This window comes from Eleginops maclovinus, chromosome 19 (genome assembly GCF_036324505.1).
Source record: "Eleginops maclovinus isolate JMC-PN-2008 ecotype Puerto Natales chromosome 19, JC_Emac_rtc_rv5, whole genome shotgun sequence".
Lineage (NCBI taxonomy): Eukaryota > Metazoa > Chordata > Actinopteri > Perciformes > Eleginopidae > Eleginops > Eleginops maclovinus.
The window spans coordinates 6,525,536-6,552,647 of record NC_086367.1 but is presented as its reverse complement, the minus strand read 5'-3'; the positions used below and the strand labels follow the sequence as shown (position 1 = coordinate 6,552,647).

Genomic DNA, 27,112 nt, shown 5'->3' with positions numbered 1-27,112 from the left:
ATTCATGACAATATTATGTTGTCACTTTTGTATAATACAGGAAATCTGTAGAAGCTGTGTTTAGGCTGTCCTTGTCCACACACTACATGTAAATACAGACACAGAGCAGCTGGACCAGCTGTTTGGCCAGAGGTGCTTATCATCCTGAGTCATATCGCAGCCACAGTAATGGTCACAGGCTCACTGAGGCTCACCTGGCCTGGATATGAGACAGCGTTTTATCTTCATTTTTGAATGTAAACAATGTGAAATAATATATAAACTGGATTGAACACCACAGTACACAAAATATAATATCTAACAAAAGTACCGTAATAATACACCAGAAAAAAATCTATATATGGGAAACTGACCACTTCAAAATAACATAACTAACTAAACATTTGTGCGTGCACAAGCTGAAACATGCGTTTGCTGTGCAGTTAATTCTTTCATACTTATGTGTAATGACAGAAAAGGTCTCCACACGCTCTTATCTTTGCAATATTCATTTACTGAGGCGGGCTTGCAGTCGTGACCACACGGCGCTTTGAACATTATTCTGTCTACCATCTGAGCTCCAGCAAGGTAAACAAGGCTTTATCTGCCGAGTGGTGCGTTTCATAAATGTGCCTCCATACTGTGAGATGAGTGGAAGCTAAAAGAAAGGTAATTCATTTATAGTAAACTCGTGCTGCCAGTGTCCAGGTCTATCCACACTGCTTCATCAGATTTAGAATACCTAACCATTTCATGCAACAGCAGCAGAAATAGATCCATCATGACCCCTTTCTGAGCAAAACTGAAAGTGCAAAGGTTCATAAATGTGGGGAGGGAGGTCATTTTGGATTGATTTAAATGTAGGTACAGTTGGGACGGCGGACAGTTCAGTGGTTAGAGCTGGAGGCTGCCGACTGAACATTCAGGCAATGTCCTCCCCTCTGTCTCCCCCTTTCAATTCTAAGAATCTCCAATAAAGGCCCTGTGGCCCAAAAATACCTTTAAAATAAATACATGTAGGTTCAGTGGATACACGTACTGAGGCCTGAAGTGACACTTTAGTTGGTTATGTAAATAAAAATGTTTGCTCTGTACTGACTGCTGCTTCGACCTCCACCCTCTCTCTCTCTGTTCTTACCTCCAGGCTGGGAGGCCTGCAGCACCACCCGGATCAGCTGGGGGACGTCAAAGTAGGCGGCGTAGTGCAGAGCCTTCATGCTAGTCCAGCGCGAGCGGAGGTTGGGATCAGCACCCGAGGAAAGGAGCTGGCGTGCAAACCCAGCCGCTATCTCTGCGTCACCTGGAACACAGGAGCAGCACAGGTACTGAACGGCCGGGTTTAGACCAGACACTACGGCTGGAACTCAAGAGCAGGTGATGATTGTTTTGAACATTTGAGCAGGATAAATATGGGAAACACTGTAAAATCATCTTACACACACACACACACACACACACACACACACACACACACACACACACACACACACACACACACACACACACACACACACACACACACACACACACACACACACACACACACACACACACACACACACACACACACACACACACACACACACACACACACACACAATACTTCCATGTCAGTAAACAGGTACATCTTTCCCTTTGCATAAACCAAATACATATTTCAATGCAAAGTGTTTTCGTTAAGGTGTGTGATGTAAATTTCAGTCATTACTCTCACATAAAGCATACATCATATCAGATGAGGACTGACTAATTAAAAAGCCAGCCAGACAAAGACGGTGTGCTTTTCAATTAGTAACAAACGCGTCTGTAATAATGTATGATTTATGTGAGAGTATCTGAAATGAAAGCACGCTCCCATCACACCAATAACAATAAATACTTTTCATTAAAATCACGTACATGTTTATTACCATACAGAGAGGGGAAGTGAGATCTGATCACAAGTGGAGATCCATATCAAGTCAAATAAATGACGTACGTTCACTTGTTACTTGGGCCCATGGAAGCTCTAGAGACTGTGGGTATGTTTCAAACTGCATACTTTAAGTACACTGCAGCTGCCCTACAGAGGATGTCCTGTTGCATTCAGTAGACATGTAATCTAGACATACTAGTTTGTCCTAACATGGCACCTTTAACGCCTTAAATATATCTTTCAAGCTAGGCTTTGGGTCAGAATAGCCAGAAAAGCATGCTGGCTTGTATACTGAGAAATGTGACTGGATGCAGTATGACTTCATGGCACTTTGTTGCTTTACTAAATCTTTTCCTTGCATATTTAATAGTTTTGTTGAGAACACTGAGTTAGGGATACAAGATTGTGTGGTGTATACACTTTACAGACCAGCTGAGTGTGAATACTAACCGATGCCCTGGGCCCCGGCCTTGCAGCAGTAGTGCAGGAGGCTCATGTCCGTCAGACCGTCTCGATCATTCACACCGCAGCCTCTCTTTAGGATCTGTGCAAAGACAAGAAGTGCAGTGTGTCAGTGGGACTGCTAGTGTCACTGTGCAACAGCATTACATAATAAGCTCTGAAATAAAAACTCCAGGGCCCTGATCTGATGAATGACAAGTAAGCTGTGTCTCTTTAAACTCCACTCATCCTTATATGTGGACAAGAACTGTTGGGCTGACATGGAAACGAGGCATTTATTTCTCAAGGGTAGCAGTTATTAAGTGAGACGGGGAGAAAATTATCTTCAGCTTTTACCCTTGAGACAACTGCTTCCCTGCCCAATTTACTGCATTGCAGCTATTTTGTGTAACTGTGTGGAGGTGCTTTAGGGTTTGGTTGGCAGAAGCTCATTTTGTTTGAAAGTATTCTGGTGCTTTCAGTTATCAAATCTTGTATTTAGCATTGTTTTTTATTGACGTGTGACTGATTCAAAGAGTATAATGAGTAGTAGTTCGTATAAAAGCACATAGACAGTGAAAACTGCCGGTTGGCGTCACCTCATTGCCGATGAGGTCAACGTTCTTCTGCACCTGGGGCACCCACTGCCTGAGGACGGCGAACAGCTCCGGTATGGTGGTGCTGGGATCCACAAGAACCTCTCTGCACTGCGGCTCACTCGGGTCAAAGAAGGAGAACTCTGCAGGTTGGGTGGATTACAGAAAAACAACAGATGAACTCAAATGTAATTCAAGTGAACTTTGGACCTGGGAATCTAAATCTTTTTGATCCTGTCTCACCTGTGTGTGCATGTGAACAGAGCATGTGTGAGACTCTGCAGCACTCACTTACATTAACTTTCAGCAACACACCATTCAATCGATTCAATCAAATTAGTAATCTGGGGAAATGCCCTTGCTGTGCTGCAGGGAATGCAATCAGATGTGACAGCGGATGGCCCGCCGTGAACCAAATAAAGCATCACAGAGCACGATGGAAGATGGAAACAAATGGGCTTGGCCTTTCGCAGTGAATGCCAAAGCTTATAATTCTACCAGTTTCAGACCTGCTGCCTTTGCTTTACCGACTGCATCACAGAGGAGGCTCGATTCAAGACTACATTTCATTTGGGATATTCTGGTATTCATTACTGATTAACTGATATCCCCTTTACCTGTTTAGGATTATATAAACCATTTGTAAAGCTGTATGCTCTCTGTAGCCCACTGAACTGCATTACAGAAAGGTAAAACTGAGAATAACAAAGGTATCTACTACTTGAAAATGTAAGGTCTCTTACAATCTGGAAGAAATGTGTCATTACTTTCTGTTTATCTTTCACAACATAAAAAATGATGAGCAAAAAATGAATACCCGTCACTTTAAATCTGGAGTGAGTGGCCAGCAGAGTTACTGAGTGCAGTCTCAGGACTTCATTATGTCTGCAGGATAATTACTATAATCATCATTGATTATTGCTACTTAAATGTTGATTAGTCCCACCTAGTGGGGCATTGAAGAAATCAACAATCATGACTCATTGATAGTTTTTAATGTCATGTGCCAATCATATACTTTATCTACATGATTTAAATACACAGTGAAAATGTCTTTCAAATTGCAGTCATAGAGCTGTTCACTGCAGTGAGGGTTTTAACCTACAGTAAACTCTACTATGCATATCTTAGTTTTACAATTTATGGTGTTCTTTGAAATGTAGTAAAAAGAAAGCAACAGGGAAATTGTTGGTTATGAAAGGCAAAATATGAAAATGATTACTTGTATCTGTTTTCAATCAAAGTACACTTTTGGAATTTACAACACTGGAGTTATTGGAAATGTTCATCGGGAGTTAAAAACAACCCTACGCAGCTATCCAACTACAAAAAGTAATAATATTACTGTAGTTTAATGTTTATTTGCAACTGTACACAATGAATACAGTAAAGAAAGAATAAAAGCTTAAATGTTGATTAAGGATTTGAATGCCACTACTGTGAATTAAACTGTGTTTGCGGTCGAATTGTCAATCATTTTAGGAAGGTTCCTAACGGAGTGAAATGACCCGGAAGTACATCAGTGCCCACCATGATAAGAGTTGTTCAAATTCTCTAGACAGGAAAGGAGCTCCTTTAGCTTAGGAAACACTGGACCTTCCTTTACCAAAGGAAAGGAGAAAAATGATGTCCCACAATAGAATAGATTTACTTTATTGATCCCGATTTGGGATTTTTTTATAAAACACAAGGAGCTACTGCAACAGGCTGCCACCTAGCACGGCGCCACCATGGAAGTCCATGTCAATGCAATTGCGGCCGTAACTTTTACCGTGACACAACATTCGGCCGTTCACAGTAACAACCGATCGTGACGGAGAAATGCGTATCATGAAAGTTACGGTGCTTATTAAGCAATTTAAAACATATGCCATAACTTGCCAAAGTGCTTTGTTTGAACCTTCAGCACTATATAAATCAAGGAGAAATATGAAGGTTATTTTTTAACTGAAATGATCAAATAAAGTCCACATTTCACAGATTTTGTCACAAGCTTAAGTTTCACTTTCCTTTTTTATTTCCGTACAATTCCATCCTAATGAAGAATATATGTCTCTCTGTTGTCCACGTTCATAAAGCATCAAACAACACCATCAGAGCACAGTGCAGAGTATGCTCTTTCAGTAGTCCTGTACAGAGAACAGTAGCTCCCGTACAGCAGACGCACATTAATAACGTCCGCTGGCGCATCATGAATACGTTGGATAGTGAAAGCGCAGTCGGATTCTGCAGAAGCCAGGTCATCTTATAAGTACTTTTGAATTCTCCTATCCACTACTCCTTAATTCACACAGGGGTCAAAGAATAGAGCATAGGAAATGACGATAGGAGCTGTTTTCTGGACAATTCGACTGTACACTGTGATCCATCTGTTGCAGCTCTAATGTGTGCGTGTGTGTGGGTGCTCACCACAGTCACTGGGCATGGGTGCAGAGGCCACCTGATGGATAACGGGCCGCTGGTGGGAGGAGGCCCAGTCCCGCAGAGTGTCTCCCTCAACAGGCTCTGAAACATCCTCCTTTGTCATCTCCCCCTCAGGGCCTGTGGCAAGAACACAATTAGGAGACCTATTCTGAGAACACCAGCAGCCCTCCCTTCAACCCAACAGAGAGACCTTGTTTTATTAGGACATGAATTTATTGAACATTTCAGTTGATCTGCCACCATGCCACTGAAACAGTCAGATTCAAAACGCTCCTCATAGAAAGTAACTGTATGTCATTCAGAACACTGAGTCACATTCAATCTCAAATGGAATATGATAGTTAGACAAAAATACCCAGGCAGTAAAATAGCACAGCACTATTGGGCTTAATAATGTTATCACTAGTTTGTGACATGTGCTGTAGTTCTCATCTTCCTGAAAAATGTTAGAGAATATAAATACATTTAAAAATAACTATGACTGACAAAAATATACAATAAATTGCTCAAGGCTTAAGTGATGATTCTTGTTTGTCTAAAGACAAAACAAATAGGTAGTAAAATTAAGATATGCTTATATTCTACCATAACCTGGAAAAACGTACGATGTCAAAGGCAACATCGTACAAAGGGGAAAGGACAGAAACCTTATAGAGGTTGAACTACAGCATAAATGAACACACATACACACACCTAAGCCTAGAAAGGAAACACTGATCCATAAGGCTGTCAAACCAACCAACACTCACAGCCATCTTCTCCTTTATCCTCTTTCAAGTTGACCTCCATGAGAGCTTTCCAGTGCAGCTAAACTCAAATCAAGAGACACAGACTGGATCCAGTACAACATCCAACCAAGCTGCTTCTTAAAATACCAGTCCCCTTTTCCACCTCCAATGACAGCCCCTCCCGCTGAATATGCCCTGTTGTTCCCCTCACTTCCAGGTCCATGGGCTATTTGCAGCCAGTTTTCACTTCTGACTCTCCCCGTCTGGAATGTCACTCTCACTTTCCAGTCGTGTGCTCTGCTGACCGCACCAACGCTTCATCTGATCAGTCAACCGTAAGACCCACGATGCAGAGAATGTGTCTGTGGGGTGACGGTGCAAACAAACTCAGCGTGAAAGAGCAGCAAAGTGGTGCTCGTGATGAGGGTGGCTGTCCTTCACCGTAAAGGCCAGGGTCCGATCCCTCTTGACAGCAAGCGTTCATCATGTGAAAGCACCCATTGGCCCACCACTGAATCCATGTCCGCTCCAGAGGAGAGGTGCAGCTGAAGCTCACTGAGACCTCCCGAAAACAAATGTCTTTTAAATGTATTTTTAAAGAGAAATCTGTTTGTTAAATGTCATACAAGTTCATTATTATATCACGTAAAATGAATACAAACTTAGAGTTATTATTTTGTCCTAATAAATAATTAATTTTAGCCAAATGGGAAACATTTTAGAATAATGATAGTTTTTTCTATGCAGTTAAATCCCAATGTGAACATTTGAAATCACTCAGCTTTAATGTTTAATGGAGTACAAGAGAAAGGATTCCCTTGTGGACGATACAATCTATTTTCCAAGTACAATCGCTTTGTGAGGACTGGCTTTAGCAGTAAGAGATATATAGATCATAACAGCAAAACTTCCCATGAATACCAATAAAACCAATACAGACAAAGCACTGTGTCTCATGATTTCAAACTAAATTGCTAGTTCAGGCTTTGGTGGTCCTTTGGGTCTTGAACGTGGCAGTGAGAAGTTTGTAAGTAACACAATAAAAGCCCAACCTCGAACCGACAGCCTCAAGCGTAAAGGATTTATTGAACGCCTCATGCAGAAGCACATGCACTGACTAAGTGTTTTCCATTTCACCTTATTAAATAAAGAACTGTAGAAGGGTGTTAGAGGAAGTGTGGGAACAGTATTTTGGCAACTAAGCTACATTTAATTTCTGAAATGCGGTCTCCATATCTCTAAACTACATAGTTTAAGAGGGTTACTGTTTGAAACATCTTAGGATACACCAAAGATAACGAAAAGAACACAGCATGGTCTTTATTTGGATTAAATCTAATACCTGAGCTGATCCCTGTCAAATAGAGAACATCAATTGTATTTTAAGGAGGCCCTATAATGCTTTGGGGGGTTTTCTCTTTCCTGTAGTGTGTTATAAGGGTTTTTGTGCATGTAAGTGCACAAAAACTTACATGCACAAAGTCTAAAATCCTAGAGTTCTCTCCAGAGGGAGTTCCTCTCCCACACGCTCCCTCATCTCATTTGTTTACTTCCAAAACATAATGACAACACTATACACTCAAGCTTCTATAGTCTAGCGGTCCAAAACATTGTACATGATAGGCTGAGTAGTGGGACATCTTTATGCTGTTGAACAATCATAACAGAGTCTACCAGCTAACCAATCAGAGCAGACTGGGCTCTGGTTTCAGACAGAGGGTGAAAAGAGGTGCTGCAGCACAGGCAGTATGAGAAAAATGTACTGCATTGCAACATTATAGCATGGAAATATGTCATACAAGTGGCACAACATATAAATATGGACCTAAAAATGAGTATAATAGGGCCCTTTGAAATTGAGAACATAAATTGTATTTTGAATCATTTGTTCAGCACTAGCCTAACTGGTCGGATTTCCGTGATGCTTCTCTGAGGTCACTATACTGTCTGGAGATTAGGACATTGCAGTGTGAATTGGAACAATGGCCCACTATAACCATAAGCCCCTCTTTGTTTGTCTGACCCGTGATATCCCCGTGCTCCAATTCTCGCAGATAATAAAGCAACAGTACCGTCACATCTTTCAAACTGAGGGCTTAGAACATTTTGGCACCCATTGCTATTTGACTTCTAAACTATCCAACTGTAGAGTGTGTAAATCATTTAAATGCCATGTTAAACCAACAATCATTACAATTAAGACAAGTTGGCTACTTGTGTCAAATATATAAGACATTATTAAGTCTTTCCAGTGATCCAGCATGCACAATAACAGGAGGAACTAGCTCTCCTAAATAGAATGCATTCATTTTCTATGTCATCAGTTACACTTGTGAATAACCTGTTATGACGTTTAATAATGTCTATTGGATATCATAACCTCAGAGCCACTAGACACAAATAACCAGTCAACACAGGTGTTTCCACTTTGCATAATAAAGCACCCCTGCCATTTCAACTTGTACATGTACTTTGTGTACATAGCTCCACTCCACCTGACGGGAGGTCTAATTAAACCTAATATTGAAAACACCTGTGTGCATCCCACTGCCAACACTCTTATTAACAAGTAGTTACTCAAATATAGTTCTTAAGTTAATTAAGTTTATCTAACTGCTTATTGAAACCATCAACCTGTGTGTTTTAGGTATCCACTTATATTCAGCTAGCCATATCTAATTATTTCAGCCAGTGAGGTATAACTTACTAAGCAGTGACAACTCGCTGGTCTCACAGGTGTGTAGCGGTGAGAGCACCTGAAGCTATGTTAGCTTTCCAAATGTCCCAACACTCATTTAACCTATTTCCCCTCAACTTGAGCTTTTAGTACATTTTATTCATCCTGACATTAGCTGAGAGGAAGCTGTTAGCTGGCTAGCATATGTTCAGAACCCTGCTCGTACTTAAAGAGCTACACTGTCTTCGTATTTATTATGGCGCATATTAGCACTAAGCGGCTTCGAGTTTAATGCTCGTGCGTTGTGGAATAAGTTGCCCATTGAAATAAAGTGTATTCTTTCTCCTGTCCACTCACGTTAGCTGCGCATAGGTAATGATGTCTAGCATCAATACTGTGTCAGGCATTCTACCAGCTTAAATTGCACTTTACTACTAGAAATAGAAACAAATATGACGTTAAGCTTACTGTTTACTGAAATACATTTACGGTACCTTGACCTTGCTGCTTGTTTCAATTCGTTCATAGGGAAAATGACCAGAAAATGTGTACCGGAATTAATTTCCGTCAATAACCCTCTATCCCACATAGCTAAGGCACATCCTGTTTTTGCATTCAGGTTTCAAAATAAAAGCGTTTCATGTAATATCCGGTCTTCAGAATAAATGTTATAAATGACACTTTTTGGCAGAAAAGTAGCAAATAAATAATAAAGATGAAGAGCATGGTATAATTACGATGAAAATGGATATTTTTAATAGGTGAATACATTTAAAAATGCATCTATTTAAAACAAATCTGAAATATATGCATTACAATAAAAGGGAACTATTTATACTAGCACATTTCTAGTTTTATTTTAAGAATTCACAGTTCCTTCTCTTACACAAATACATGTTTCACTGAATCTGACCAGGACACTTTCATTTTAATGATACATTGAGTTCCTTTAGAGCATACATGCACCCAGCAAACCAACAGAAAATAAGTTGAAATGCAATGCAATACAATCTGCCACTTGCAAATAAAGTTGAACATAAGTGGACTGTACATCAGGTTACTCACATCCAGTCATATCCTTCTTTAGTCTTGGGTTCTAAGTCCATACGCATAATCTATATTTCCTATTCAGCAGACGATCATATCCCAGGGGCAGGAGCTTGTGGTGTGCAGCACATTTACCTTTGACTGTTTGTTTAGAGTTTACTTAGTGTGGTTCTCCCATACCTGAAGGCCTTCACTGCATGTAGCTGCCTCTGGCTAAGATCTTTACTTTTGCTGGTTAACACTGGCTCATATTTTCAGGATATTTAGGGCTAGGGGACAACACACAATAAGACAAAGATCAGTTTGTGTTTTGATCCAAATTTCATGAACTGACAATGTGACACAACATACATTAAACATTAAAAAGGTAACTGTTTATTATAAAATTACACATATTATCAGCCATCACAATTAAATGAACATAGAAAGACCAAGAAAACAAACTGTATAAATAACAAAAAATATATTTAAAACAATTAAAATAATAATTATTTGTTAACAGGAAAAAAAAGCGCAAGTTAATTATTGATATTGGTTTGTTGTTGGTCAAATTCAAAAATACTAAACAATAGGAATGTAGCTTTATGAATTAGAAATATCTTCAATAAGATAAGGTAAGAAACTGTTTTTATCACAATCAAAAAATGGGATAATATGGGTATCTTAATTATTAGTTGCATGTGTTGTTTTGCACTATATAATATAATCCCAAAGATTTCCACATTTTAACACCTAATGTTTGGGCAATCAAAAGCACAATGCACATTCTCGCCTGCTGTAATTACCTGTGGTTAAGTAGCCTGCAATAGCTTTGTTAATTGTGGCCTGTTAACATTTTATTGTGAAAGTATTGTTACTTGCCCTCAGCTGGCGCGAGACCAGGGTTTCCATGGAAACGTAAACAAATCGGCAGGCAGTGATTTCCCTTCACACTCACTGAGCACAAACCACCTCTTTAATCTAACGTCCAGGCGGCATGGACCTGAACAACGTGAGGCGCGTTTCCTCTGCGGGATACCGTTTACCGGAGCGAGCCAGGCCGAAAACAACAGAGTCTCTAGCGGACCGGGACCGGGCCCGCCTCGGGAAAGGAGACGCGGTGCCCGTGGAAAGGAACCCAGACAGGAGGGACCCCGTGAAGCAAGACCAGGTGTGGAAGGAGCTGGTGTGGGGGGAGAGGAGAGGAGTGCGGGAATGGTGAGTGAGGAAATATTTCCTTTGGTAACAGGAAACAACTATATATAGTTGTTGGCATTTACAAACCAAATTCCCAGCCTCCTTGAACGTTGCAACATACAGAAAAAAGCATAAATTGTGCAAGAAAAAAAGTGAAAAGTGGTGTAAGTAAAAAAGCACAAGTCTTTAAAAAAAGTGATGGGTCAAAAGGTTAAAATGATATGGCCTACAAATTGAATTTAATTACAAAATATTGTGTAACAGATGGTGTGGGGGAAGAGGACAGGAGTAGTGAGTAAGGATTTCGTTAAGTCTAGGGGTGACAAGACTCTGGACTAGAATACGGCTGGTTTAGTTGGTTTACCGGGCTGGACAAATTGGTCGGACTGGTCTTGCTGGTGTGTCACTATAGGCCGACTGGTCAGCAAAAGCCAAGCCAAGATCATAATGACCCTCAACAGCAGGTTGAGGAAATGAATGAATGAATTGACTCAGTTTACTGAGTAATTACAACAAACAAGGATCCAGAAATCAAGGCCATTCCTATTCAATTAAAGAAAAAAAGTATATATCAGTCAAACGGAATATGAAAAGTATATAAATGAAATAAAATATCATTTTGATCTTAACAAAACGGATAAGCAACTTAGAAGGTCAATATGATCAGGCTGTACAGAAAATAATCTTTAAAATATGTAACTCTTTTGTCATATGGTTAAATGTGTGTAGGTTACAAATCCATTTTTTAAAAAAATGTATTTGGAACCACTTGGAGAACCTTGCCTTATGTCATATGTGACAATTACCAAATACAAATATAAGATTTGTCACTCAAAGGTTTGTTAATTTAGAGGTAAAAAATGTTCAGTATTGTTATAAACAATCTTCTCTATGTCTATCCAAAACACAAATCAGAAGGGGCGGTGACAAAACAAATGCATAGCAATTTATGGCTCTGGAGTCTTGATAAAATAAAATGAGCTATCATTTCATTAACACTATGGAGATTAACAAATCCATTGTGTTCCACAGGGAGAAGAACTGGAATTTCCTCAGGAACTATGATCAGATGGTAAGACTAAAGATGTGTGAATTTGGGGTAAATGCATCTGAACATCGAACATCTTTTCAGATGCTGAAACTCTTAATATATTCAACTGCTGTAATGTTTTTCATGATGTTTCACCCCCTGTCACTCAGTAACACAAACATGAACATGGCAAACACGAAAAATCATAAAGTCCATTCATTCCATCTGTTTGTCAGGATTTTGTCCCTTTAATTCTTTAAAATGGTGCATCAACCTGGGGCTAAAATGAGGCATGCATCCACAAAAATGTCTAAATACTCAGTCGAATATCACCATTTATGCAGAATTGTAAATGCATTCTATGTGTTTACTGGGTACAGGGTAGCTTGTTTGTCCCTGATACATTTATATCCCTTACCTGGGAGTCGTTATACAGCCGAATGCTGCCAACAAATATGTGATCCCTGTGTGATTGCAGGGGCGGCTGAAGCCAGAGAAGCCGTTACCAAGCTACGTGCCACTCTTCTCTGACCGCGTCCCCAACACCACCAACCAGATGTTTGGCAGCAGGCTGTCCACTCCTCTGGGCAGCAATCTGGTTAAACTGGACAGGCTTTCGCTCTGGTCTGGAAGCAACCACCGCCGCAAGCTGGACCCAGAGATGCTGCCCTGCTAGAGCTCTGAACACCAGACTACTGTCACCTGGACCTGTGCACATCAGAGCCAGACTGCACTGTCCTTATGTAGGGACTAGATGAGTTGGCTTGGTGTAGCACAAACGTTAGTAGATTACAGACATCTACTTTGAAGTATATCAGGTGGAAATTAGGAATAGTAAGATTGGTTTTGCTGTCCTAAATCTGCTAATTTATCAGTTATATCATCCAATGATCATACAGAAGTGTATTCCTTTATTCATAGGTTTAGGTTTAGAAGTTAATGTTGAAGACATTTGCTCAGCGATAAGACAGCTGAGAAGGGAAATTTAATTCATGTCATTCGAGCTCAATCAGCTGTTTGATCTGACACTTGATAAACGAACCGGATACCTGATCAAATTTAGATGAGTGTCACCACCTCATTACATCGTTCTCTGCGCACTCAAAACAGTGACAAAAAAACTAGAAAAACAAATTCCAGCAAAGAGTTTAGAAACATAAAATGGGAGTGTTTCTTGCCGATGCTATAAGCCTATAGTATATATTGTTGTGTTTTCTTTTTTCATTTCAATTTTAAATGCCTTAAAAAGCTGTCACATATTAATATGTTTGCCATGATGTTCAAGCCATTGATCCATGTTGGACGCATGGAATTCTATTCCTTTATTTTGTGTGCTTTTTATGAGGATATAGCTTTCACTGACTCATCTGCACCTTATGTGTTGTAACAGCTTTAAAATACTTTTATGTATATTGTTATAAATCACTGCCCTTATGTCTACATTTGAAGAAAAATGTTGTCCATGTTGAATTTTGAAAACATATGATCTCGATTGGTTTCAATGTGTCATTGCAATAAAGCTTTTGCATTTTAAAGTCTGGGTGTGCTGAATTGATTTTTTTTTTTTTGGGGGGGGGGGGGTAAATATCTCATGTTTAACGATAGGGGAGAGTGGGGTGAGTTGTGCCAGTTTTTACTTAAAGTGACTTTAAAACGAGGCCATAACAGTAATGCTTCCAACTAAAATATATACATATATTTCAGGATGTGGTGCATCCCTGGCAACAATCACTTTGGATCAGAAATATAGTATTTAAGAAATATAGCTTTCTGAAAAAAAGTGGTCTTGTGGCACAACTTACCCCCAGTGCGGGGTAAGTTGTGCCAATGGAGAGAATACATTGGGGTAAATTGTGCCATTGATTATTGAAGTAAAACAGTATATTTTGATCTCATAATCTTCATCTGGGAAGATATCCCTGTTGAATGGGAATATGCCCGTCGCTCTGAAACCTGATGTTATGTTTCTGGGTGTCATTGCCAGCATAAATGCTTGGTTCACAAGTTCTGGGATCACGTAAATTGTTACGGTTCTAACAGGATTAGTGCGCATCCATCCATCTATTGCACTGTTGTAGAATGTTTTCAGTGAATAGTAGACTGTTTTGTCTAACGGTTGCAAGCGGTGTGAGGTATGAGGTGGCAGGGTGAGCATTACAACACCATTTTCTTTAGCAGTGGTCACTGCCTTCAGTGAGATATGAGACTCATGGTTGTCCAGAATGAGCAGGACTGGATGATTGGTGGAGCAGTTGGTTTGGTGGATGAAGTGCTCCATGAAGATGGTGAAGGCTTCTTCATTCATCCAACCAGACCTCGTAGAATGACCTACGGATCTTGCTGGTGATCCATTCAGAAACTGTTCTTTGAAACGTACACGGTGGAAAACAAACATGGGTGGGATTACATTTCCTGTGGCATTCACTGCACAGGCCACAGTTACAAGCTCTCCTCTTTCAGCTGATGTCACTGAACCCACTTGTTTCTTCCCTTTCTCTGTGACAATCTGCTTGGGTATCTGTACCGTTGTCACACCAGTTTCATCCATGTTGTAGATCTTGTGTGGAGGGAAGTTATACCTGAAATGAGATTAACATTATGTTGATCAGAGAAGTTTACAGCAGTTTTAGGTACATGGATGTGGTTATGTAAATGTCAACTCTGCTACTGAGGACAGGGAACCCTCTATAGATGATGTTCCCCCTCTCCTTCCCAGGCTTCCTGGTCAGTGTGAGAGAGTACACTGTACAGGGGTGTCTTTCTGGGGCTGATATGTAAAGGCCATGATTATTACCTGTCCATCACTTTAGAGAGGTTATCAAAGAACTCCCCCACGTTGTGCCTATTAAAGGCAGTAGCTCTACCAAGAGAGGTTGCTTCAGGAGTGCGGCATGACAAATGGTGGCGTGCTTTAAAGGCCTCAAACCAATCACGCCCTAGAAAAGATTAAAGTGTATTAGCATTTGTCCCTTATTGACCCATTGCAGTTTACATTCATTTTTACATAGGCCTACTGTAAGTTTAAGTTATACGCTCTAAATAGAGTAAATACCCAATTTTGCTTCTCTGTTGCTATCTGCATGGTGATAACTGATAAAAAGCATTCCCTGGGAAAATAATTATTTCTTGCTCCCTATTACTTTTTCTTAATAAATGCACACTTAACCCAACCTGCTTTTTTCTCTCTGATCCAGCTGGCAGGGATATCGGTGTCATTTCTTCGGGCATACTCAAAAGCCAGTTCACAGCATTTCATGGGACTTAGACCGTGAAACATTGCTGCTAGTGCCTTTATATGTTCTGCCAGCTCTTTCTCCATATGTTCGTCAAAGACTTGATTGGCAAGTCCAGTTCTTTTATATCCTGGCCTGATGTCTTTTCCATCTATCTTTTTCTTCTCCATGTATCGTTTTAATGTCATCCTGCATATGTTCATCTGCATCGCCACCTGACGAATGGACTTCCCCTTCTCCACCTCTTTCACTGCTCTATCCATGTCCTCTAGAGGAGTGGAGGCCCTGCCTGTCTTCCTCTTATAACTCCGTGGCATGATGGTCTAGAATGTCACATAGTTTTAGTGATAAAATGTAAGAATACAATGTACAATTACAATAAAATAATATGTTTAAAATATTCATAAGTGGGGGTGAGTTGTGCCACTGGCACAACTTAACCCAGGCCCTTTGGCACAAATCACCCCAACCCTACCATTTTGTAAAAAATGCATCATCCAGCAGTTTTGAGGTAACATCATGCTAGCTGTATAGACTCATAGTGTAGCTTACTAAAGCAATAAAACATGTGTGAAATGTTTTTAAACTTGTCTATAACTGTTCAGACACAACAATAAAAAAACATTGATCATAGATATTTTACTTTGAAAGGCAAAAAACTGTTTTTTGAACTTAAATGTGCTTACCTTTCATGCAATGAGGCTGTCTTCTTTGCAGAATGAGTAAAATGGCTGACTCTTCAAAAATGTTTGGTCACATGACCAATTTTTGCCATGGTTCCCTAGAAACAAGGGGTGGCACAACTTCCCCCCTGGCACAAATCACCCCACTCTCCCCTACAGCAGATGAGTTTGCAGACAGTATTGAGTAACAGTGTTTCCTTTCCATCAGCTGATCGCAGACTAGGGGCCTCATTGTGAAAGTTACCAACATGTTGCAATATGTTGGTAGCTTTCACTATGAGGTTCTAAATGAGCTTGTTTTTCAAGTTGGTACACAGACTCATTTTACCAGACTACAGGAAGTTGGAAACTTCGCATCTTCTGAAATGAGGACTTCAAATACTTTGGTTTAACGTGTCAGCACAGGCAGCCAATCAGATTTCAGTGGATGTATGCGGAAGTGAAAACAAGATGCCAGCTGACTGGAAAACTTCACAGCATAATAAAGGAAATAAAACAAGTTGGCCTTCAAATTAAGAGCATAACAATATTTGTACAAGAGCTACAGGAAAACATTCCATAATATTTTAAAAGTCATTCTTTAAATTAGTGCAAAAATAAAACACTGACGCCCTAAAAAGATAAAATAATAGTTATAGTATTCTTAACAATATCTTGCCTTTACACTGCTCTAAATTAGAGTAACAAATATAATCTGTTAAACAATGCAAATTTTTTGTAAATGAGGGTGTATTAATTATTTTTGATTTAAAAATAATTATATGAAAACAATACAAATGTTAATACAAATAACTAGTATTATTATATTTTTGTAATAAAATTGGGGACTGAAAATAAATCTTATTTTGAAAGTACAAAACGGAAAGCTTTACTAAATGCATCTACCATGACACTGGTGACAACTCAGTAGCATCTGGCTGCCCCTTTTTTGCCATATCCTCTGAAATCTGACAAGTTTTAGGTCACATTTAGTTTTTAACAATGCAGTCCGACACGTTGCTGCACGCTGCAAACTTCAGCACCCTGCTAATGTGCATGGTGCTCAAGTTCCCGCAGATCTTTGCACTGATGCGAGCCAAGTCCTCGGCAGGACTCAGCTTCAACAGTCTACTTCTCGAGCTGCTCGGGTATGTGAATTTTCACTAAGTGCGGTTATTGACCTGTAAAATGTGCAATTTATATGCAAAGTAAAATCAATGGTATCCAAAGTGTTAAGGTAAGCAGTGCATTACTTACTATTATTAAATGCTGATGGATGATGCTGACTTCCTGTTACCCGGCTACTTCTCTCGTGTAAAGAACCCCGCCTCCAAAACTATGCTCCAAACTCCATTTAAAATGTGTATCATTTATGAATCATAATACATTTGATTTCAGGTAATGGTGCATATACCTTTACATTTGATATAAGACGATACTAAAACCCTCTTTCATAATTGTCAATTTGGCATACATTTTAACCACCATACCCTTTTATGTAAATAAAACCTGTATTTTAGCTCCAACATCCTCACTGCCCCGCAGTTTGCCTTTGTTGAGGTAAGTTAAAGGTGTTCACGAGGCCACCCTAAAAGTAATTATGTTGCACGCACGAAGATAAAAAGCCAGTTTCTTTGTCAGTTTGAGTGTAAAATAGGACAGTAGATGGTCTAAAGGGGAATAACCATACTGAGTTTTGAACTGAAAAGCTGCTTAATAAAAAATAATCCCACCATGAAGGCTTAACACTAAACAATTGTTTACAGAGCTGAGGACAACAAACATGGCGTCAGCCAGGTCTGTTTATCCTAACATCTGTGTGCTACAGTGCGATCTGAACTCTGACGTTAAATCAGTGTCTGTAACAGGAGCTATTCAAATCTAAAGCAGGGAGTAACTCTGCCTAAAAATTAAGCCTTCATCCTATTATCTAGTATTTTATTTTGTAGGATTTATTAAAGTTCCACTACATTTATCATGTATCTGTATCATTTCTCAGCGTGCTGTCTCTCCTCGGTGCCAGGCAGTAGCCTCACTGTTAAATGTCTCCACTGTGCTGGTGAGCGATCGCCTGCTGTCATTGTGCATGCTACAGTAAAATAAACAAGCTTTAAAGCTGCACAGTAGGGCTGCGAGGATTAATCGACCAACAGAAAATGTGTCTTTTGGTAAATCTTATATTTGATTTTTGGGCAAATATGTCGAAAAATGCTGTTTTGCGTCTACCTTAAGAATGGAGATTTGCTGCTTTTTTCAGTTTTGTGTCAGATTAAAGTGAAAATTGACAAGATTCGAATGTTTAAGTGTTTTCTATTGATCAACTAATTGTTGCAGCTCTTAAATATATCTTACATTGGCAATGACAAAATCGGTCATCTTTTCTTACTCTTGCAATTATTCTATTAGTTTTCATTGATTAAGTGATCACTTTCACAAGTTTCATTAGCGAAATAATAAACGCTCAAAGATGATCAACCCTCCTCAACATAATAACTTAGTCTGAAATTCAATGATCTCTTGTCTGCCTGAAAATCCTTGCACTAAAGTCCTTTTTATTTTGCACCATCTTTAATGACTTATTTATGTTTTTTGTCTTTTTTAATTTATATAAAAAGAAGTTGCATGCACTTTATTGTTTTAAATGTGCTCTCTTTTAAACTTGTGGATAAAACATGCTTTTTAAATAAACGTGCATTGCAGCATTAACATTTGTTTTTAATCATTTATCATTATGCCAACCTCGCATCAGTTTCTCAGTCCTGCACATAGAAACTTGTGCTAAACCGCAGCCTGCAGGCATATCCAGCAGCATATTCAACGGCATGCTAAGTAGGCCTTCATTTGAGGAAACCATCACTAACTAAAGGCTAAGTTTTTTAAATCCCCTCCGTCTACATTGGGCTTCTTCTCATCCAATGCTCGCCTTGTTTGCTCTTGAACATTCAAACTGATCATTCAATACTATTTATTTTACGTTACTTTACAGGTATATTGTTTTTGTAACATACCAGATGTACTATGACTACCCACCGCCAACATACCTGGAATACCCAATCCTCATTGCTCAAGGTGAGCCATCTGAAATTAAAAAATATTATTTTCTTTAGATATTCTTTTGGATCTATATTCTTTGCTTTTTTTTTTTTTATAAAACTCACATCCACACCTATATAATGCCTGTCTATTAGAGTAACTCGTCTTGTCACAGGAAAGCAGAACATTTCTCGCACAGGGGATGTACAGAAAACAAGTCAATTGATCATTCTCTTGGTTGTCATATGAGAATGTTTTATCACAGGTAGACTACCTAACTATTTGACATAGGTCTCAATTGTGAGGGGCATTAATTATCTATGAACATAATTGATTTCCATTTGTAAACAGTGGCATAAAACAGATCACTCATGTATACTCAAACCTGTCACGCAGCCCATATTCGCCCTTAGAGGTGAATAACTGACATCTTAACAATGAAGGACCCCAATTTCTTCTGTGACTCCACTGGTTGCTAAAAGAAATCAGATTGTAGAGAAGTCTTTGAAAAAATTGCAGAGTTCTTATTTGATTTGATCCTCAGTAAACATTGTAAACATGAATGTATGGTCTAAATTGTTAGTTGAAGGTCTTCTTCACGACAGCTTGACTTGAAACTTTGAAATTAGAATAAAATAGACATAAAGCAGGGTTTGCGTAAGGCTGGTAATGTCTGGTTTGGGTTTTAACTGTTAACTGTTTCTTATTAGAACTTTTACCGTTTCAGTACGTTTTTAAATCATGAACGTTAATTTAAAAAAAAAGGTCCAGTCTTAAGTGTTTTGCAATAAATAACTCCAACGTCTCGTATCACCTGTTGTTTAAAAAAAAAAAAAAGTTTGAAAAAAGTCGATTAGCGAGCGAACAGTACTTAAGTGTAAACCTTCAGAAAATGTTCCCAGTCACTTAGGTTTAGAATTACCAAAATGTCATGGTTAGGGTTAAACTTAGGACAGTAACACCGGGAGTTATTGCTGGGGGCGTGTCATTTTTTAACGCGGGTGTAAAGTGGGCCTGTCATATAATCAAGACTGCAGATAGACCCTTTTCCAACTCAATGCTTCAAACCGTAGCCCGTGACTACCTTCATTTCTAAAACACGGTCTTGGGTAGAAAATAGAAGAAAGATTTTGAAGCAGAGAATTTAGTTTCTGGGTGAGTTAATGACACCGTAAGAACTGATATTGGTACTCCTTCAAAGGAAATGAAAGCCTGCAGTCCACTGATCATGTTCCTGTTCAATCTTCCCCGTGTCCTCAGATGCCATCCTCCTGCTCCTCATCCTGCACTACAACGGCAGCCTGAAGCAGAGCCTCCTGTACACCTTGCTGTATCCTTCCATCACCTCAAATAGAATTGTGTTCACTCTGTAAATGAAAACCAATGACCCAGTGATGTGTTTTACAGTACGTCACGTGTTATTGCCTTAACATAATGTGTTCAGGTTTGTCGGGGGTTGGAAGCTCCTCACTCTGGAGAAGTGGATCATAGATTCGGCTATGGTAATGAATCATTCTAACGTCAATCATTAGTCACAAAGTAAAGCAAAGAGAGGTCATCATTCAGGGGCAATGAGTTGGAGGTTTGGACAGCAAGTTATCCAGATGTCATTGCACCTGATGTATCAAAAGAAGGCACCTAGACCTGATGAATGCCAAATAGCTTTGCTGGTTAGTGTGTCTGCATATCAATAGGGGAGAGCGGTGATCCTGCAACAGCTTTGTATCTGAGAATGGAAGTTTTAGCACGCTATATGAAGTGTTTGGAAACTATACTTTGTTATACTGGTCATCATTTTATACAAAAGAACAATAACAGCAGAACCTGTATTCAGTCTGACCTCCACTCTCTCCGCAGAGCCTGTGCACATTCATCAGTGCAGCGAGTAAATTTGCCCAGCTGCAGTGCATGTGGAAGTCTAAGGACGCGGGACAGGTTAGCGCTCTCTCCTGGGCAATGGCTACCTACACATGTTTAGGTGAGTATCACACACCGGACAAGTACATGAAGTACCAGAAGAGCAGGGGTAACTTTTTAGAATTCAAGTCCAAATTCACTCCTATTTTAGCTGTTTGTTCTCCGCCAGCTCCTCAATAATTTGGCTTTATTACTACTAAATGCTCCACCATGATGACCAGCAAGGCTCCTTTTAACATCCTCATTTGATCCATTTGAATCACAGAAAATGTTTATCACACTTTCCGGCAGTGGTTGAGAGTACAAATTGAGTGGTTTGTTACACAAAAACAAGCCAAAAATGAGCGATAGATAATGCCTTAAAATCTCAACATCTGTAGCACTTTATGTTGTATACCTATCTATGTTCTAAAGGTTATTACAGTTATTGCTCATATACAATTCAAAGGCTGATTTGTGGAACATTGGAGTCCCAAAACCATGGCAGAAATGCATTTTCTTGTAATGGCTGTGACTGTATTCTCAGATTTATGTGGTGATAAAAACACATCCTAATTTCCCTCTGGAAAATCTTTTTCTAATGTCATCAAAATGACTTAATTTTGAATCTGGGAAATGTACTTACTAAGACAATGCCTTGTTTACATATTACATATAAAATTGAAAAATAAAGAGCTTTTTGAACTTTAAAGCAGTCACAGTAGAGGCACAAAATACAAACGTGAACCTGAAAACGAGAGAGGGCCTTTTTAAAGTGTCACGGTGACTTCTAGATACATTTGGAAAAACAATAATTACAAGCAATTATTGTAGGTTAATAAAGTCTTATATTACCCAGAGTACACTGGGATTCCCTTTTCAAATAAGGCCAATATTCTCCTGTTATCTGCTTAGCCCTCATGTTAGCATTTCTAATACATCCAGAAGTGCTTAATCCATTTCGGAGATGTTCTTCTCCCTACAGGACTGTTACTGTAGGGTGTCAGTGCATGAATATGTATTATGCTTTTACTCCGCTCTTAATTTCAGAAACCAGCAATTCCACACTTCATTAACGAAATATTAGACGCTGTCTTTGATTAATGAGGATGTGATTAACACGGCTTCCTCTTTGTTTCAGCACGGATTTACACCACCACAGTGACAACTGGAGACATGCAGGGTGAGTCAAACTGGATGACAAATGACTGTGTGATGTTCAGGGTCCCCACAGATCTCCATTAACATTTCAGAGGCAGCCCTCTAAAAAGATTTGTTTCCTAAATAACCATCAGCATAGTTTTACATGAGCCAAGCATATGATCTGATGCTGTGCTATGAGAAAAACATGTTTATGTGATTTGATTTGCCTTTTTGGTGCTTGTTTTGCATCATTTTGGAGTTGTTCTGGGTGTCTGTGGTCATTTTCTTTCATTTCTGACTGTTTTGTGTCTCTTTATGGTTGTCTTGCATCACTTTGTAGCCATTGTGGGTGTCTTTAGGGCTGTTTAACATCTCTCCGTGGTAATATCTAGGCCTATTTGGTTGTTTTGTCTCTTTTTTTCTTCTTTTTTTGCATCTTGGGTCATTTTTGTCCCTTTTGTCACAGAGGCTTTTGGACCTCTCCCTATTAGTCTTGTTCCATCCATCCAACGGCTAAATATTTATATAAAACTGAAGTACTTAATCAGTATTGTGATTCCCATCTTGTCAGAATTAAAGGGTTAGTCAACCAGAATACTGTGCAAGGGAAAAGGCATTTAATAGCCGATATATGGGCCAAATGTACAAATGAAATATTAATGAAGTAGCAAACATTAAAATTGTGTTCAAGGGGCAAAATCATTTATTTTATTTTTGCCTTTTCCATCTGAAGTATGCATTTTTGCAAAGAATGGGAATGTCTCATTTTTTTGTCGAATAAAAATGTTAACTTTAAATATATGGTGACCATTGTAAGCTCTTTACCACCTTTAACTTGCACATAATCAATTAACAAAAATATCATGATAAGTGTGAAGATTCTACCAGCGTTCTTTGCTCAAGTATTTCAAATCTAATAAAAAACCTGTCTCCGTCACAGTTCTGGTGCGGTTCGTCGTCATGACGCTGCTCAACATGTGGGTGCTGCTCACCGTGCTGTACTACCAGAGGCAGCGCAGCAGCAGCTCCAAGAAGGATGACTAAAGCTGGAGCTGGATCCTGAGGCGGGCTGTCCTGTAAACCTGCTGACCCTGCTGGCTCCAGATCTGTGTAGCAGAGATCTCCGCGTTACTTCAGACTGAAAAACAAACCTCACATGTAAAGACGGTTATGAAGGCAGCTTTTGTAAAATTCACCCATCAAATGTGCTTTTTTTTACCTCCGTTTTAAATCTTTATCTTTTTTATAACATTTCAGAGACAAAAAACTGCAACCTATTGTCATTTCAGAGACTAACGCCTTTTCCTACTGTATGTGACACAATATAGTGTTTTTAGATAAAGAGCACAAGAACAATATCTGAGATGTTTCTATGCAATATGAGAAATACTGTAATTTGTAAAGCATTCCTTATCTGAACTATTTTAATAAAGCATTCCTTACATTGTGGTCAGTTGTCTCACACAAGCCCTATGTACAAAATGATGTTTCTTTTAAAACAGAAAAATAATCCAAACCCAAAAGGCACATCCATGTCTTTATTGTTGAAGAAGTTATTATTATAGAGCAGTTTGGTAGCAAACATGCAATCTGGATGTAGAGCCCTTAAATACAAAGTGGACAAGGCTGTATAAATAATATAATGTGCACTGTATGGCATGTAAAATATAGACTGTGTATATTCATATGTATAAAACATGCTTCTTGGTTAAAGGAGAGCACTCGGCACACACACACACGCACACACACACAAATAGTTACTCTCCATTTGCTGTATAAGCCACATACACAACAATGTGCCCAAACTCAGAGTTTGGTTACTTTTAATACAAAAATATCAGGACAAAACACTTTTAGAAAAACTTTGAATGGAATAGTGCTGCTCAGTATTTGACTCATGGGATATGATTGCATAACCTTCATTGTTTCTGCTTTTTATTAGGTAGTTGTACGGAGGCCGACGGGTGCAAACGCGCTACAACGGCCCCAAACACTTTCATTAGGAGAAACATTCTGCAGCTTCAGAAACAAAGCAAATATAAAAACACATGTGCCAAAACACGTGCAAATGAAGAAACATCTTCAACAACTTCACACGTGCAGCAAATTAATTTAATAAAAGCGCTGTATAAACTAAACGCTACAAATAAAAATCGCTGCAAGAAACTCAAAACACAAACGGAAAAGGGGATGCTTAAAAGTGATGCACACAGCTTGTCACTGTTGGCAGAGTAAGCCTGTTCATTATTGTAATTGTCTTGTCAGTCCATTGAAATAACTGGGTTAGCTACATTAGCTAGATAGCTTACAGCAAATCAAGTGATCACATTAATAAAATAAACAAATAAAACTTTTTAGTTAGGTGACCAGAAACAGTTGGCCAACTTTATAATCACCGAATATCAACAAGCGCTCCGGTCCCAGCTGTGTGCGTCACTTTTTACTGTCCCCGTTTACGTAGTGTTTTGAGCCCCTTGCAGCGTTTCATTAATGCAGCGCTTTTAGTAAATGCTGTGCATGCTTCATCGAGTTGGTGAAGATGTTTCTTCATTCGCATGTGTTTTGGCACATTTGTCTTTTTTTATTTGTAGCAATTCAGAAACTTCAGTTCATCTCTCCTAATGGAGATATGTTGGGCTGTTGTAGTGCGTATGCACCTGTTGGCCACCTTATAGATTCCCCTAAAAAAATCCTAAGAGGTGGAGGCCTGAAAAGGCAAACACATGCAGGTTCACTCAGAGGAGTTGGTGATGAAAGCAGGCTTCAGTCAAGTATATTTGGATAAAGTAATACAATGCCTGCGTGTCGTCTCTGGTAAAGTACATTCATCAACAAAAGATGAGTCGAGCTCGGATCAGAAAAGCGTTAACGGTGCACCCCTTGAATTCAGTAAACATTAACCCTCATAACTGACAGTGCAGGTTTGAAAGATTACGGGGGTTTGTGTGGATCTCACGTCTAATCTAATGCTATCTGTAACGACAGAGTGGTGATCCAGAGCGAGTCAGAAATCTGAATAAGAGGCACTCAAGGAATTATTTGCTGAATCCTGGGAGGAATGTGACACTCCTTCCCCTCAGAGCTGCTTTGCTTAAGTACCTTATTCAATTTTGTGACCCGTGTGAAGCAGAGTTGTGGGAAGCTACAATCATAAAAACAGTTTGGATAAGTGAGATCAAGTCTTCAACCATTACAGAACGAGTGTAGTGTTCCCCCTTTATACCCTTCATATTGTTCATTAAACACACGTCTTTTTTATTTGGCCACAAGAATCCCAAAAGGCGGTGAGGAGTTTTTTTTCTGTCGGGTCCTTCAGTCAGAAAGTGTCCTTGTGAGGTAAGTGTGTCCCCTTGTCGGCTCATAAGAGCTATTTTGTGTTCTGTGGGAGCTGAAAGAGCCACTTCAGCCCTCGGAGACACTTCATAGCTCTAGTGGAGGGCCCGGGAGGAGCTAATACTCTTACAATATATCCATCACGGTGTAGAGATCGCAGGTGCTCAGGTGATTGCCCGCTGGAAATGCCCGGGAAATAAGTTCAACCAAAAAAAAAAGGGAATGCTGACTCTCACAGGCTGAAGCACGGCGGGTGTGAAGATTTGATGAGTTCAGTGTGCTGATCTGCAAACAGAGCTTTGTGTAGTCTTTGATTTAGGAGGACAACCCCCCCCACCACCACCACCACATCCACGATGCGCCGCAATCTCAAGCGAGGTTAACTGGAGGAAGAGAGAGAAACAGATTAGTAACAGCAAACACTGATCAGAGGATGACAACATGTCCTCACATGATACAAATAACACCGACTGAAGCATCCTGTGATTGGTGGTCAGATATAGTGTATAAACTTGGCGTGTTATACGGAGAGTTAGCTCATGACTATATCACAAACACCTAGTACTCGTTTTTAGTCAGATCTCTCTTGCATCTTACAGACTAATTTCTAGGTGTGAGAGAGTTGTTTTTATAACTGGATGGAAGCAGGGAGCAGGAAAGGACCCTGAAGAGAGAAAAGAGTTGAAAGTAAGTTATACGTGTTGAAGTTAGAAATGGATGGCGTGTTAATAGTAGGTATTACGGCTATATGGCCTTAAAACTCAAATCAAACAAAACATTATAATGATCAGAATAGGTTTAATCACATTAAATCAAGGAAGTCAATAAATGAAAATAAATCCAATTTATTATGAAAGTATTACTTCATTTAAATGATATTCAAAAGATAAAGACTTTCCCCCAAAAAACTGTATTTCACAGAAAATTTTAATTGGTTTAATTATTATTCAAATTAACCTCATTAACGCGGTTTTACATTTAAAAAAACTAAGAATTATTAGCATCCCTTGAATTAGTTTTTTTTTAAGAATTGGAGCAGTGATGTATACTGAGAGACATTTAACACGTTGAAAAATAAAGGCATCAGTGCTCTCTGGTGGACAAACATCATGAAGACACTTACCAATACACATATACCAAATTAATAAGTAAATCAGTGCTGAAAAGATTAAACTGTATTATAATCTTTCATATTACTGCAAGTCCTTTTATTGCAAACAATGCTAAAGTAACATTTAAGTAAAAACAGATTATTTCACATTAAAAATGATGCCAGAGCTATATGGTGATTATATGTATCCCAGATGTTCTTCCCTAAAATCAATTATGAAAAAACTATTTCATTAAAATAACACCCAGTGTGAAGGTGATCCGAGCTCCGAGTGCCCCCGACAGCATGCACTGGGACCAACATGTGGACGTAGCCCTCCACCAGCACTGCACACTGACAACCAAGACCGTGTCTCAATAGTGCAAAAAGACACCGTTTGGTTGTAAACACAAATACACACATTCAGGGACTGTTAACAGGGAAACGTCGTCACTTGTACCACTGCGTACTCTGGGAGTCGTCTCGTTTCAATTTGAAGCCGTTTGACCTGCGAGGGCTGAGGTCACGAGGGGGGAGACATGCTGTTAACAGAACGATGTGACTGGAGGACAGCACCAAACATTCTTATAGGTCTATGTAGTGGAGAATGAGCAGCAGAGGCTCTTGACACTGATTTATTTGATCAGTATTCAAATTTGATTCTCTTTTTAAAATCACAGCAAATTGGAGCTGCCGCTGTGTAAATTGA

The 27,112-nt window shown here is 39.3% G+C and overlaps 4 protein-coding genes across 6 annotated transcripts in view; 2 read left to right on the top strand and 2 right to left on the bottom strand.

The window, feature by feature from the left end:
• LOC134881494 (CAP-Gly domain-containing linker protein 4-like) overlaps positions 1–9,363 on the bottom strand; it is a 30,739-nt gene extending 21,376 nt beyond the window's left edge. The window contains exons 1-5 of one of the 3 annotated variants that reach the window (XM_063908879.1): positions 9,255–9,363; positions 5,341–5,472; positions 2,935–3,074; positions 2,345–2,438; positions 1,118–1,279 (exon numbers count right to left, since the gene is read on the bottom strand). In XM_063908879.1, the coding sequence (XP_063764949.1) occupies positions 1,118–1,279; positions 2,345–2,438; positions 2,935–3,074; positions 5,341–5,458 (514 nt within the window). In that variant the 5' untranslated portion in view covers positions 5,459–5,472; positions 9,255–9,363. Of the gene's footprint in view, positions 1–1,117; positions 1,280–2,344; positions 2,439–2,934; positions 3,075–5,340; positions 5,473–6,104; positions 7,357–9,254 lie in introns of those variants that run through there. The other 2 variants (XM_063908880.1, XM_063908878.1) reach the window with 2 other exon arrangements.
• c19h2orf50 (chromosome 19 C2orf50 homolog) lies at positions 1,224–13,500 on the top strand. Its single transcript, XM_063908901.1, has 4 exons — positions 1,224–1,301; positions 10,779–11,004; positions 12,016–12,055; positions 12,492–13,500. Exons 2-4 carry the CDS (start codon positions 10,784–10,786, stop codon positions 12,687–12,689), a joined length of 459 nt encoding a protein of 152 aa, XP_063764971.1. The 5' UTR covers positions 1,224–1,301; positions 10,779–10,783; the 3' UTR covers positions 12,690–13,500.
• Positions 13,501–16,816: 3,316 nt separating this feature from the next.
• slc66a3 (solute carrier family 66 member 3) lies at positions 16,817–23,429 on the top strand. Its single transcript, XM_063908899.1, has 7 exons — positions 16,817–17,056; positions 18,895–18,977; positions 20,202–20,271; positions 20,386–20,443; positions 20,799–20,919; positions 21,979–22,020; positions 22,921–23,429. Exons 1-7 carry the CDS (start codon positions 16,911–16,913, stop codon positions 23,022–23,024), a joined length of 624 nt encoding a protein of 207 aa, XP_063764969.1. The 5' UTR covers positions 16,817–16,910; the 3' UTR covers positions 23,025–23,429.
• Positions 23,430–23,504: 75 nt separating this feature from the next.
• Positions 23,505–27,112, bottom strand: part of rock2a (rho-associated, coiled-coil containing protein kinase 2a) — a 44,434-nt gene continuing 40,826 nt past the window's right edge. The window contains 1 exon segment of the mRNA XM_063908869.1: positions 23,505–25,696. Coding sequence (XP_063764939.1) covers positions 25,693–25,696 — 4 coding nt within the window. The 3' untranslated portion in view covers positions 23,505–25,692.

What these genes read in the sequence shown, in the direction of transcription:
- c19h2orf50 (XM_063908901.1), top strand. Translation starts at nt 10,784, where the DNA reads ATGGACCTGAACAACGTGAGGCGCGTTTCCTCTGCGGGATACCGTTTA. An exon ending in AGGAGAGGAGTGCGGGAATG is followed by an intron (nt 11,005 to 12,015) that starts GTGAGTGAGGAA and finishes TGTGTTCCACAG; the next exon opens with GGAGAAGAACTGGAATTTCC. An exon ending in TCAGGAACTATGATCAGATG is followed by an intron (nt 12,056 to 12,491) that starts GTAAGACTAAAG and finishes GTGTGATTGCAG; the next exon opens with GGGCGGCTGAAGCCAGAGAA.
- slc66a3 (XM_063908899.1), top strand. Translation starts at nt 16,911, where the DNA reads ATGCAGTCCGACACGTTGCTGCACGCTGCAAACTTCAGCACCCTGCTA. An exon ending in GGCTACCTACACATGTTTAG is followed by an intron (nt 20,920 to 21,978) that starts GTGAGTATCACA and finishes TCTTTGTTTCAG; the next exon opens with CACGGATTTACACCACCACA. An exon ending in GACAACTGGAGACATGCAGG is followed by an intron (nt 22,021 to 22,920) that starts GTGAGTCAAACT and finishes TCTCCGTCACAG; the next exon opens with TTCTGGTGCGGTTCGTCGTC.